General features: G+C 36.0%; 1 protein-coding gene across 9 annotated transcripts in view; it reads left to right on the top strand.

Annotated features, from left to right (window-relative positions):
- The window catches only part of SNX7 (sorting nexin 7), a 96,235-nt gene that overhangs the window by 25,247 nt on the left and 56,063 nt on the right, over window positions 1-14,925 (top strand). For all 9 annotated transcript variants that reach the window (XM_070486891.1, XM_070486892.1, XM_070486895.1 and 6 more), the window contains exons 3-6: window positions 4,005-4,115; window positions 4,457-4,621; window positions 6,986-7,184; window positions 11,891-12,090. In XM_070486891.1, the coding sequence (XP_070342992.1) occupies window positions 4,005-4,115; window positions 4,457-4,621; window positions 6,986-7,184; window positions 11,891-12,090 (675 nt within the window). The remainder of the gene's footprint in view (window positions 1-4,004; window positions 4,116-4,456; window positions 4,622-6,985; window positions 7,185-11,890; window positions 12,091-14,925) is intronic.

Below are 14,925 nucleotides of genomic sequence, written 5' to 3' on the forward strand. Positions count from 1 at the left end.
TGACTTTGCATATGCTTTTCCCTCTGTCTGATATGTCCTTTGCCCTCTTAGACAGAAGAACTACTGTTTATTTTTCAAGACACAACTCAAAATGATGCCCGACCCCTGCCCCTGCTGGCTGAAAGTCCTCTTCTGTTTTCTCATACTGTTCTAAGTGAACTCTTAAAGAATGTAAAACGTTAGAGTCAGTGTAGCAAAGAAATTAAAAGCCTATATTTAGTCCTTCTAAGCCTCAGGTTTTGTTTTTTAATCTATAAAACTGAAATGATAATAGAATCTGGTTTTGTAGAGTTCCTGTAGGAATTGGTTTAGGATAGGTAATCCATTTAAGAAACTTACCAAAGTGTCTGACCCATAATAAGTGTTCAGTAATTTCCACTTTCCTGTAGGTGACTAGATAATTATGTGTTTATTTGTATTTATTCCCAAAAGTCTGTGATCTTCTCAAGGAAGGTCATTGTAACTTAAGTTATCCATAATTCCAAACACAATCTGTAGGATATAGAAGGTAGCAATTTAACTTTTTGGTGAATGAGTGAGTGAAGAAATTTATAGTATCATTGTCATGTCAATAGGTTGTAGAGCAAGACAGCATGGAGTTGAATCTTGATTCCTCCCCTTCCTTGCTATGTGTGTTGGGCAACTTAATTAACCTCTCTGTCCCTAGTTTCCTCATTTGTAAATAACAGTACTAACCTCCTAAGGTCTTTGTGAATATTTAATATGTTCATACAAACATACTGCTGAGAATAGAGCCAAATTCTCCTGTTTACTGTTATAATCATCCATTGTCATCATCCTTCCTAGCAAAGAATTTGTGAAACTGAATTATTTTCCCATCATTTGTTTCTTTCAGAAAGACACTCTTTATAAGCCACACTCTGGGTTTCATTCTGATCACAGACATACAATTCCCTTGAGTTCTCCATACTTACATCATACTTTAAATGTACTCCTCTTGTAGTAGTGGTAGTAATGGTGATAATATAACATGTATTTAATTAACTTTTATTGTGTGACTACTTTGTGCTAGACAATGTCCTAACCCCTTTTACATATTAACTCATTTAAAGCTCACCACAATCCTGGGACCTAAATGTTATGATTTACCCCCATTTTGTGAATGAGAACATTGAAACTCAATAACTTGCCAGAGGTTACACAACATAGTGATTAGCTAAGCTGGAATTTAAATCCAGACAGTTTACTTTACTTTCATAGTATATATGTTTTCTATTATATTTTTGTACGTCTTTCTATGTACATCTTTCTATGGTTATGGCAAACTGTCTTTCAGTTTAACTATTATGAACTAAGTCCCTTCCAATTATTTTTACTACATCCGAGTATATAGACTATACCTATATATGCTAAAATATGCATTGTGGATATAAATATATAAACATTTAGTAGATGTATAATATGTTATCAAACATAGTCTTTTTTGTTATTCACTTATCATCATTTATTCATGTATTCAATAAAGTTTTGTTGAATGCCAGTTATGCCCCAGGAACTTGTGTAGTGAAACTATATCAGCAATCGAGATAGACATACCCACTGCCTTGATGGAGCTTTCAACCTAGGGGGGTGATGGATATTAAACATTATATGTTTAATTGTTTAATTATAGTTATAAATGCTGTGACAGAAAATTACAGGATTTTATGAGCATAGATTACCTCTCTAATTTGGAGGTTCAGAGATGCCTTCCCAGGGAAAGTTTTAATTTTGTAAAAATTTATATTCATGGGCACTAAGATTATAAGGATAAAAACACATCTACATATGCATGTATACACACTGACAACCTCCTACTTAGGAATACTTAAGAATGACCTGACTGCAAATAGTTGTAACAGGAAGCCCATGTTCCTGGCATCTGTTCCCCTTATGGGAAATTACCCTTTATTCTCCAGGTTAGACTATCTGAGGTGACTGCTCTAAAGTCCTTTCTCTTTTGCAGATCTGGAGATGTGCCTTCCCTTACTGCATATAGAAGTAAGAACTCAGAGATTTAACTAGGGTCTTTCCTCTCATATCCTCATGTAAAGACTTTTTAGAACACACATTCTAAGTTGGAGGTCTGTCATCAAATCCCATTATTCCTCCAGTTTAGAGGCTTTTGTCTATCTTCTAGTGACCAAAATTGTCCACTTTAGGTGATTGTTAATGATTCTGTCACTGCTGTAGGAAAATTAGTTATGATCTGAATGCAGCTGATACTATTTGTTTTCCTTGTCACGTATCTACAAGCTTTTATACAACCCTTTAGGTGTAGGATAAAGTCGTATAGTAGGAAGAAAGCACACGCTGTCCTTGAGACTTGTACTCATCCTCTGTGTTCTTGTCTTGCGGTATGTTAGAGAACTCTTTTAAGTCAATGGCAGAGTGCTGAGGACCAAATCAACCAGTTATTTGACTTGATTTTATATCTTCTTCTTCCTGAAGTTTATATCAGGTTATTTTATGTTTATTTAAACTGTTGGAAATTCTTGAGAACATATAAAGCTCAAGCTTATTTTTAACTGCCCAGTTTTTGAATATTTTTATTATAAGTTATGCCAATTAATTTTCTTGGAAATTGGTAGTGAACCTGTACACGCGTGCCTGAACATGGAGGTGGTCAATGAGTATTTTTTAATGAGTGACTCTGAACCATGTTTTGCATGCATATGTATGTATACGTGTGTCTGTATTTGCATATATATGTATACACACCAACTCGTCTATGTATTGTGCAACTGTTTCTACTAGATTTAGTTTTTCTGTTTTTACCTTTTCTGTAACTTGTACCATTTTGCCTAATAAAGATTCTGTAGTGTTTTGTGAACATTTAGTTCCTTAGACTTTGCATCTCATCTACCTCTACTTTTTCCCACTTTTAAAAAGAGAATGTTTTACTAAGATATATTATATGATATTCTAAACATTCATTTAAAAAAATAAGCCTTGGAAAATATAGCTTTTGTGAGCCTTATTTCATGTCAGTTAAGATTGCATCTTAGGACTTGAACTGCTTAGTTTTACAATTGTGTTCATCTGTGTGGGAGACTGATATTTCTGAAGAGTGTGAAATATGCATGCAATGTGTTATTCCATCTTTACTCCTCCGGGAAAACCTCAACCTTAATATTACTGTGTCTAATTTTTAGTGTGCAAAAATTCAGTTCAGTAAGATATTGGTGGGAGTGACTGTTTTCTTATGAGAGGTGAGTGTGCATTAGATAATGTATTTTTGTATTTGGCTTGGGATTCAGGCAAAAGAAGTGAGGTTGGTATTGTACCCATGTTCTTGTCATGTGTTGGCAAAGATTTTTGGTTTGTTGAGAACAGATATTTTAATGTATTTGCTTAATTTTTAGGAGTTTAGGCATATAACTCAAAATAAAATTCCTTGAGAAATGACAGGAAGATTTTCTTTTCACATCAAATCTCCATTAATAACATTTTTAAAACAGTGGTAAAATCACTCTGTAAAATGTTAGAATTTTCATATACTAAAAGCAATTTGTAGCAGAGCAATTCATTTGAGCAAATTCCAGGAACACATTTTTTCGCAGTTATGTTCAAGTTATTTTCCAAATTGCAAAAATAGGACTTTCCTCAAATTCTGAATTCTAGTCATCTTGAGAAAAGAAAGATATTGGAAGCCTAAATTCAGAACACACTTTCTTGTTAGCAAGAAAATCGTGCCAAAGATAATAGTAGTTAAAAGCTTGTGGAAGGCAGATGGTTGCTCCAAGACAGACTTTTCAGTTTGGATTTTAAATCTGAGCATGATGTTTGCTTTCTTTCTGGAAATACTGGAAAGTTTGCTTTGTTTCATCTGCTACATGAATTGATGACTACAAAAAAAAGTATACAGGCTGACAAACACTGAATAATTAGAATTTGCTAATTTTTCTTAGAGACCCATTTATTTCAGAATGTTTAAAATAGCATTAGGCAAATGTCTTCTGTCTTATATTACATGTGCTGTTATTTTCTCTTCCTTTCTTCAGACATCTCGGGGGGAATTTGACTCCAGTGAATTTGAAGTTAGGAGACGTTATCAAGATTTCCTTTGGTTGAAAGGAAAACTTGAAGACGCACACCCCACTCTGATTATTCCAGTAAGTTTACATTTTTTTCATGGAGTAGCTACCATTTTGTCTTGTGAATTGTCAGAATGCCTAAAACCTAATTTCAGACCTTTAAATTCAGTGTAATTCATTTATCTTAGAAACATTTGTTTTTAAACTTTCAATCTATGTACAGATTTGTTTTTTAAAACTATTGTTATATGTTGAGATTTCGTAGCTTTTGGTTCCAGCCCCACTGTGAATTTTGAAAAATTGTTTTTATAAGAAATGATCGCATGTTCCAATAGTCTTCCGAAAAGAAAAAGTGTGGAATTCCTTATAATCCTGTGCCACATAATGTTCAGATACCTTTTTAAAATTTCTTGCCTCAGCCATTGCCAGAAAAGTTCATAGTGAAAGGAATGGTGGAACGGTTTAATGATGACTTCATTGAGACACGCAGGAAGGCACTGCAAAAATTTTTGAACCGAATTGCCGATCATCCAACTTTAACATTCAATGAAGACTTCAAAGTTTTTCTTACTGCACAAACTTGGGTAAAGAAATTTGATTTATACTCCTATAATCTTTTAGTATCTATATGCATAGTAGGTGGTACACTTCCTCTTGTCTACCTTTATAAATCGGGCAGTGGTGTCTTTGAATTAAGATGGATTTTTAAACATTAGAGAGATATCCTTCAGATTTAACCCCATGTCAAACCTACATATAAACATTACGGAAATCTTGTATCTTCCTCACATATACATACTCATATTTCTTTTGGGAGCTCAGTTTTTTCTTTGTTTTTTAATGTCAGGGTTACTCCTTGCGTGTATAGCCAATGCTGAACATATACAATTATATTTCTTTTATTGGCACTGTTTTGAGTAATAATGAGTGAGGGCTTTTCAAGTTAGGATAAAAGTCTTTATTAAATGGATGGATGGATGGATGGATGGGTGGATGGATGGATAGATAGATAATACAATTTCCTTACTTTTCCTTCAATTACCTAATGGAGGGGGGTGTCTAATTTCTAATACAGAAACCTTATATGTTCCTTTTCTTTTTTCTTTTCTCCTGTGAAGATATAACTCACCAAGAAAGATAATGGATAGGACAAACAGTAAATGTTAAACAACTGCTGACCAATGTTGAGTTTTATTTCTCTCAGTTGTTGCCAAAATGGTAGAAGTGAAAAAGTGGTTCATTTCAGTCTTGACCGATAGTCCTGTGTCTGGAAGCCCTTTGTGACTTACATGAAATGAATTTGTGGCCTGACTCCAGAACCTTGGAAGCTGTTAGAAACATTCTCTGCAGTCAACAGTTGCCAGTTGTGACTTGTGCCCTCTCTGATAATGCTTACTCCATCAAGTGATGCTATAGCACTCCTGGATGTTGCCTGTGTTGCAGATGTAGCACATGTGTAGCCTGGTCAAGGATGGCCTCTGTTATTTACATACAAAATCACACTGACTTGGAAATAAACAAGCTTACTTCATATGTATTATTTTGTGTAAGACCTTCAGGAAATAAAATCTGGAGGAAGATAATATGTTATTTAATATTTGGGTAAATAATACATAATATTTTTATCTGTGGATTTGGTAGTCAATATTGTTATTTATAGATTTTTTTCTTGTATGTTACTCTTCAACTTTTATTTGATCCCAAACCTATGTTTCAATAAGTGCTACAACCATCATCAGAATGCCTTGCCCTCCTTCTTGGTGTTCCTTTTTAGTATGCCATCCTTCTGAAGGGATTCTTTTCATAGGGTATCTTTTATAGCATTCCTTCCATTTTATAAGTCTGTGGCTGTCCCTCCTAGGTTAACTATGAAACAGCTAGTTAAATATCTTGTTGGAAATCTTTCTCTACAGCCAGCCAGCCAGTGGAGGTGATGTCACAGTTACCTACTCCAGTTGGTTGAAGAGCTATGGCTAGGGAGTACCTATTTACAAACTCTTTTAGTGACTTTAAGAAGACAAAGCAGGAGCTGGCCCTGTGGCCGAGTGGTTGAGCTCGCGCGCTCCACTGCAGGCGGCCCAGTGTTTCGTTGGTTCCTATCCTGGGCGCGGACATGGCACTGCTCATCAGGCCACGCTGAGGCAGCATCCCACATGCCACAACTAGAAGGACCCATAATGAAGAATATGCAACTATGTACCGGGGGGCTTTGGGGAGAAAAAGGAAAAAATAAAATCTTTAAAAAAAAAAAAAAAAAGGAAGAAGACAAAACAGGATCGTGCTTAGCAGTGAAGGCCCTGGAGTGAGACTGCCAGGGCTCCCATCCTTGTCCACCACTTAATTGCTCTCGGATCTTGAGCAAACTCCTTGACCTTCCTGTGCCTCTATTTCCTTCTGTAAAATGAGGATAATAATAGGACCTACCTGATAGTGTTACTGTGAGTTATGCATATGAAAATGTGAGTCTAATGCCTGGAACATATTAGGCCCCCAATATAACTAAAGAATTAATGAGGTTTTCCAATTTTTTTTAAGGGAGTAGTTTAGACCCTGAGAAACCTTCTCTCAATCATTTTTCCATTAAGTTCCTGTTATAAAATCTAGATGGCGTCTCATACCATCCTCTCATCTTCTCCAGTATCTCCTTAAGCATGAGTCCCTCTGTTAAACCTTGTTCTTTCAAAGATCCAAGCTCTGAGGAGACGTGTCCACATGTTTTTCATGAGTACTTTGGAAAGGAATATTATCAGGGAGACTGAGACTAGAGAGAGAACTGTACCCTAATAGAACTCATCTGCTTCAAACCAGCATTGTGACAAAAAGATGTATACGGCACATGTTTATTATCTGTATTTTGTTCTTCTAATTAGGTTTCCTTTTGTTGTTGGGTCTTGGAAAATTGTTGTTTTCTTCACCACAATTATGTCACTTTTTTTGTTTGTTTCTAGGAACTCTCTTCTCACAAGAAGCAAGGGCCTGGATTGCTGAGCAGGATGGGACAGACAGTCAGAGCTGTGGCATGGTCAATGAGAGGAGTTAAAAGCCGCCCAGAGGAGTTCATGGAAATGAATAACTTTATTGAAATGTTTAGCCAGAAAATAAATTTGATAGATAAAATATCTCAGAGAATTTACAAGGAAGAAAGGGGTATGTAGAGTCACTGAAATGTGACTTTGGTTGTTCAACTTCTGATGGATTTTCACATTTGATGGTGTAGTCAGGCAACATGAAGTTAGCATTTCTTTTTGGTTCTTAGAATTTCCATCTCTCTTCAGTGCTCGTCTGTTCTTGCACACTGTTTACTTTATCCGTTAGAGCCTTAGCTTATTAATCATAGTTGTTTTAAATTCCTGGTCTGATAACTCCAACATCCCTGTCATGTCTGGTTCTGATCTTAGCACTGTCTCTTGAAATTGTGTTTTTTGTCGTTTGATATGCCTTGTAATTTCTTTTTTGATTGCCAGACATGCTGTATTAGGTGAAACGAACTGCGGTAAATAGGCCTTTAGTGATGTGGTGGTGAGGTGTGGGGGAGGGCAAGAGTTCTATAGTCCTATGAGTAGGTGTCAGTCTTTTAGTGAGCCTATGCCTCTGGACTGTGAACTTCACAAACATTTCTCAGTTTTTTTCTTCCCCCTTAATTGGAACAGGATGGCCAGAGTGGACTGGGGTTGGGTATTTGCCTTCCTCTGGGTCAGTTAGGCTCTGATAATACCCCAGCAGGTTATGCCTCGTTAACTAGTTTCCCCTGAGGGCAGACCTTGTTAAGAATAGTGGCTGGCTGTTTCAAAATAGCTCATTTTTCCCTTTACCTGCAGGAAACAGGAGTAGTTTTTATCTGATATTTACTGTGTGAACCTAGTTGAGCTCCTGGGGGTAAATCTCACAATATGGTGGGGGCCCCCATGGTTGGATCCCCATGGAGTTTTTAACTCTCGGAGTTGTCTACACGAGCCTCTGGTAATTCGTCAATTACAGTTCCACTCCCTCCCCTGGCACTGCTTCCGGCAGTGGTGTCTGCTCTTGAGTCTCTGCTATAGTAAGCCAGGATTCCTTGTATTCACCTCTCTGTCTTTCCAGTCTTGGGGGCAGCTGTTTGTCCTGTGTCTTCCCTTCTCTTACAGACCCACGAAAAGTTGTTGATTTTTCAGTCTGTTCAGCATTTTACTTGTTTTTGGGGCCAAGTAGGAACTTCCAAGCTCCTTACATGAGGAATCGCCAACATTGTTAGAATTTCACCTTTAAGATGTGGCTTATGCCTAGATGTATTGTGAAAATTTCTAATTCCTAAATGATTTTGAAGGTAGGCATGGACAGTCCCCGTTTGCTTTAATCAATCACCAGCTAGTCTCTTTCCCGTTTATGAATAATACAGGTAAAGTGAGCCTTGAGCTGAAGATTTTGAATGTAGTTGTATGAAGTTGGTCTGAAATGTTCAACATGGACCTTTGGTTAAAATCAAAGAAGTGATGTTTCAAGAAATAGGGTTTCCACATTTTCTAGGGAGTTTTTGGAGGACAAGTACTCTATATTAGGCCTGTTCAAGCATGGGGGAGAGATTTATATATTAGAAAATAGAGCCCTTTTCCTATTTTCTGTCACTATTTCCTTGTCCTATTTTCTATTTTTTTCTTTTTGTTTATAAATTAGACTTCATTCCGCGATTTTTTTCTAATTTCATGATGACTTTTTGCTAATTTTCTAATTGCGTTTACCTACATTAAAAATAGATGGCTAAGACAGAAAATATATTTCCTAATATAAATTGCTTTTAGAGATGAACAACTTAACATCCCTACATTGATGGCTTATTGTTTTATTATCTGTGTCCCCCATTAAACTGTAAGTTCCATCAGGACAAAAAGGGAAAAGGTTTGTTTTATTTTTGATATCTTGATAGTGCCTAACACATAGTAAGTGCTCAATTAAAATCTGTCCAATGATTAAAAAAGTCAATGAATGAACATAAGATTCAGTGGTGGGAGAATTTACTTTATCAAGAATTGATTGGTTATTGAAAGAGATTTAGGGGCCCGCCTGGTGGTGCAGCAGTTAAGTTCGCACCTTCTGCTTCAGTGGTGCAGGGTTCGTAGGTTTGGATCCCCGGTGCGGACATGGCACTGCTTGACAAGCCATGCTGTGGTAGGCATCCCACACATAAAGTAGAGGAAGATGGGCATGGATGTTAGCTCAGGGCCAGTCTTCCTCAGCAAAAAGAGAAGGATTGGCAGCAGATGTTAGCTCAGGGCTAATCTTCCTTAAAAAAAAGAGAGATTTAGAAAAAATTGTTATTGCTGAACGTGCACTGCCCTTTCTCTGTCTTCCTTTTCCATGCATTGACATTAGATGAGGTCATTGTGGTGACTGAGTATAGTTTAATAATTTGTTTTAAGCCTTCTTGGGTGTCCTTGTATTTACCATTTGTCATTATTTTTATCTCACGAAGCTAATTGTTTTAACTAAGTTCCGTGATTCTAATTCTGTTAAGTAGATTCTTGATGTATATTTAAGTGGGATAGCAATTCAAAGAAGCCACTGGAAACTCTTAACACTTAAGAGTTTTATCAAATATCAATATACCTTATATTTGCTGTGCAGGGGAATAATTTTAAAATCTTGGATGTAGTCTAATGTTTGTGAAATGCTTTGAAGGAAAACTGGATTTTGTAATAGACTTTATAAATTTGACCTCTCATTTTCAGGGAGTAATTGCCATTGGCCCAAACTTGAGGGATTTCTTAGTCTTTAGAATGTGAAGCCGACTTGTCAAGATTCCATTCAAAATGGTGGAATGTTTTCTTTTGTAGCATTGGGAGTCTTATAGAGGGCATTTCATTCATATTCAAATCGTGAAGAATTTGATGATCATAATTAGAGGTTTCTATGTTTTTTCAATTCAGTTTTCTTCTTTTACTGTGTTTTATTTTGTGTTCCCCAGTTTATTTGGCAAATCTATATTGACATGTTGTGCTGCTTCTCTGTGCTGAAGATTCAAAGAGGAATAAGATGGTACCGGTCCTTGAGCTCAGCAGTCTAGTTGGGGGAACAGATATAGTGACAGACAAATTACAGTGCAACTCATTAAGTGTTTGCATACAAATGTGCTTTGAGTGCTAGGTAAGCACAGTTTAGGATTTTAGGGAAGATCGTTCTATAAAAATAATTATCGCACAGGTTTAATGATACATATTGATATATATACAAATTGAGAAAAGAAATAAAAAAGAACATTTTCTTTTCTAGAAATATTAGTTTAGTCTGGCCATTATTTACCGTAAAGGATAGGCGTAGATCAGGAAAGTACAATTCGTAAGGGCTCTGGTGGTCATTAAATCTAATAGCTTCATTAGGTGACAACTAATATGTCCTTTGTTTTTAATTTTTTAAAATCTTTTTCAGTTTACTTGATCATGCAAACTTTTGAAATTTTAATAGTTTACTTAGGGCAATGTGACATATTTCAACTAATGCTAATGAGTAGTAAGATGATTAAATACAGAGAATTTCATTGTATTTGTATGCATATTAGACAAAAAATGCTTCCTGCTTATACAATCTCTATAATATAAAGCTATCTCTCATTGGAAGTTGATAGTGTGAAAGCAAAAATGTAAAAATATTCAGATTTTATAATGAAATCCAAACTTTTGAATAAATTGCTTATCAAGCATTGAGTAGTCTTTTGTGGCTCATTCATTCTTTCATTGATATGAAAATATTTATTGAGCACATTATGTATCGGGCTTTGAGATAAAAAAATAATCAGACTTAGCCCCTGTTTTAAGGAGCATATGGCCTGGGAGTATGTGAGTTATGCAAGCATTATAATAGAGTGAGATAAAGAAGTATAAAATTATGATAGGCTTTAATAGAAGTATAAAATTATAATAGGCTCATTGAGAACAAAGCATCTAAGAATCCTTTAGAACAGAATCAGAAGAGACTTATTTGTGCTAGGATTTAAAGGATTAGACGTAGTTTGTCGGATGATAGAAATGGTGGAGGGCAAGGCAAAGGGATATTGACAACGTTTGAGTTAGAAGTCATGAATGAGCAATAATTTTGGCTGTAATTAAAATGTCTTTGGGAGAGAATCTGAAGAGTTGGACCTGGAGAGGCAAGATAGGGACTGATCATAAAGGACTTTCTAATTTAGCTAAGAAGCTTCAATGTTTATATACTGTGACAAAAATTAAAAGAGGGAGAATAGTTAGAAGTCCCTTATAGTAATGTAGGTTAGAGATGCTGATGATAGTGGAAGTGAGGATAGATAGATAGATAGGTAGGTAGGTAGATAAGTGGGTGGATGGATGAAGGAGTGGGTAGAAAGAAAGAAAGGAAGGGAGGGAGGAAGCAAGAAAGGAAGATAAAGATTAAGAAATATTAGAATTGGGGGTTGGCTTTATGCAGGTATGAGTCTAGAATGACACCCAGGTTTTTTGCTTAGGTCGCTGGAAGCAAGTACCATTAAGTAGGATATGTAATCAGGAGAAGGGGAGAAAGAAGACAAGTTATGTTTAGGTCGTGTTGCCTATAAGGCGCTCAGGTGTGATTTTTTTGGTAGGCAGAAGTCCATGAGAGATATAGTGATCATATAATTTATCTTCCAAGCCAGGACACTTTTGAGAATGAAAAAGGATGCTATTATTAATTACATCTTGGCAGTATTCATTCAAGGACTGACCTGAGCAGACTGGGATGATCAGTCAATTTGATGAAAGAGCATATCCATTTTCTTATATTTATGTATAGGAACAGGTGCACGATGAGAAAAAATAATGTCCTTTCTTGCTATCTATAATATAGGGATTTTGAAAACTTCTATAAATTGAAGAACTTAATTTTTTTTTTAGAATATTTTGATGAAATGAAAGAATATGGCCCAGTTCATATTCTGTGGTCGGCAACAGAAGAAGATCTGGTTGATACTCTAAAAAGTGTTGCCAGCTGCGTTGACAAATGCTGTAAAGCCACTGAAAAACGGATGTCTGGACTCTCAGAGGCTCTGCTTCCTGTTGTACATGAGTATGTGCTTTATAGTGAAATATTAATGGTAAGAACACCTAATTATACTTTTACATTAGTCCTTGACCTAATTATAAGCTTTATAAAGGCAATGTCTGTTTCTGTTTTTTAACCACTATCTTCCTATCTTAGCAGGATGCTTTGCATATAGATGCTCCATAAATATTTGTTCACTGCATGAATGAGTTAAGTAGAAGAAATCATTAATAAAAGACAGGACTATTCAACAGCAATGACAATTTCTGAGGTTATATGTATTTGAAGCATCCTCAGTCAAGATTTATATAGAGAATATTATTAGTTTTTTCAACCTTTTAAAATTTTACTTTAAAAATTTTTAGCACTTTAGAAAAGTCTGTTCATGAAAGAGTTGCTTTCCCGCTTCTAGGTACATTTGATTTGACAATATATTTAGTATCATTATGTAGAAAGTACTTGAGTGGGATCTTGATGTTTGTTCTGCCTTCTGGATGCTTCTAAAAAGAAATCTTTCAAATTAAAGTGGTTTTTCTTTCACTGTTTGAAAAGGCTTTTATTCCTCTTAGATCAAAGTTTTGCATTTAACCTCCTCAGTTCAAGTTAAAGTTTCCAGATATTTGGAATTTAACAGTGCTCTCTGCAAAGCTGATGTTTTCATCCAGCATTCCCCTCTGCTCACAGTACCTTGCATAAACTGATACACTCAGGTTTCTGATGTGTTAGGCTGGCGGTGGGGGAAGGTGTCAGCTGTCCTTCAGATATAGCCTATTTCTTTTGCCATTTATAATTGGAGCCTTGTCTGGTTTCTCTTTTCATGTACTTTTTTTTTATTTTGCTGAGGAAGATTTGCCCTGAGCTAACATCTGTTGCCTATCTTCCTCTTTTTTTGCTTGAGGAAGATTAGCCATGAGCTAACATCTGTGCCAGTCTGCCTCTATTTTGTATGTGGGTCACCACCACAGCATGGTTTATGAGTGGTGTGTAGGTCTGCACCTGGGATCTGGACCCGCAAACCCAGGCTGCTGAAGCAGAATGCACTGAACTTAATCACTACACCACCGGGCCAGCTCTGCTTTTCATATACTCTTGATTTTTGTTGTTTAGTTTTGCTTCTGTCTTGGTAAGAAAAACTCTCTTGGCCTTTCAACATTAGATGTGCCTCCTTCATGTTTATTGTGTTTAGGTTTTTCTTTCACAGAGTCATTAAATATTTTGGGGCTATTTCAGGTTTCTGCTGTTACTTGACTTTATCGGAGTGCCCCTATAAACAAGCCCTTCTTGCTTCCCCAAGACCTGGACTGTTTCGCTGCCGGGGAGCCTCCTCCTTGTCTCCCTCAGTTCCCTTGGCTGCATTCCATTGTGTGACTTCATTATCGATCTCCCCCTTGTGTGGCTGTTCAAGAGATCTGATTTATATCACTAAAAATAGTATATTCTTTCCCTTTAATTAGATATGTTTTGCTCTTTATTATGTCAAGATGGAAATTATGCAGTTTAAATCATGTGTCATTACGGGTGTGGGAAAATGATAATAGCAACCAGAAAGAATTATTTAATAGGTCCTCATTTGGTTGTATGATTTTATAGACTTCTACGGTATAATCTGTAGCATTTACATTGCATTTCTGCTTCTGTTTGATATTGGAATGTTTTCTTCAATGTGAGCTAAAATAATGAAAATGAGAAAATGATTAAATTTGTTTAATTTTTACTAGTCGTCTTTTGAAGCACCCTCTTAAAATATTTCTACCTGTATGAAGCACTGTACTTCATATTTATGGAAAGACCTTAAATAAATGGGACTCAATTTAGTATGTGTCCTCGAGTTAGAGAAAGGAAGGGGTTCCTGACATTAGTGGCAATTAAACATTGAAGCAAATATAAAAGAATTTGTGATAGTTAGTTGAATTTTCTAATGGGAGAAATGGTAATCTCTTTTGAATATTTTAAGAGGAATTCCACCAGAAATAAAACTAAACTGAGTAGTTTTCAGAATGCTTTTTATTTTTAATGCACAGTTTTCCCTCAAATACTATAGAGCCATCTTTTCTGACCTCCATTTAATTGGTTTGTGTCTAGGTTTTTCCCTTCCTCTGGAAACACCCAAAAGACCTCTCCCTCATTAAGGCCTCTGTCCCATATGTCCTGTACTTCTTCTCTCCATGGTTGAATTGTTTGCTACCCAGAGTTAGTTTTATTTTTTTCCTTAATCTGTTTAGGCCACTTACGTTCATCATTACAATTTCATTATTTAATTAATACTGTGAAAACAGGGAAAGATGAGTACCCATAAAGAGCCCTTGTGTCTACAAAGCCTAAGGAGAATGTCTTGGAAGGAAAGTGAGCCACCAAGGGAAAGAGCATTGTAAAAGACTGGCAAACGTTATAAAACATACACATGAATTCTGCACTCAATTCACAAGGGTGTTTTAAGTCTAAAGACACTGAAACATGAAATCATGGTTATTCAAGAAAACAAGATGGAACTTCGGTCAGTCAGACAAGAAGCCATGATTTCTCATCAAAAGCTTAGCTAATTGATTAATATTTATATATTTGAAGCTAAAATCAAATCTTAAGATGTGGATGCACACTTCACTTTTCTGATTCCCCACTGTAATTGGCTGTTTGATGAATGCTTATGGAGTGGGATAAGAGGACTGCCGCTCATTGTGGATATTCTCAGGGGTGTGGCCTGTCTGACCTCCCAACTGCAACCAGTTTATACCATGACATACATTTTCAGTGCTCCCACTGATCTTTTTGTTTATTTGTTTTGTTCTTTGCTCTTTTGGAAGAACTGTACATGTCTAGAATGTTCCATCAGAAATTGTACACCGAATACTTAAAACAGTAAGATATCCTTTATTAGAGATGTTTTTTA

This window comes from Equus asinus, chromosome 16, assembly GCF_041296235.1.
Source record: "Equus asinus isolate D_3611 breed Donkey chromosome 16, EquAss-T2T_v2, whole genome shotgun sequence".
Taxonomy (NCBI): Eukaryota; Metazoa; Chordata; class Mammalia; order Perissodactyla; family Equidae; genus Equus; species Equus asinus.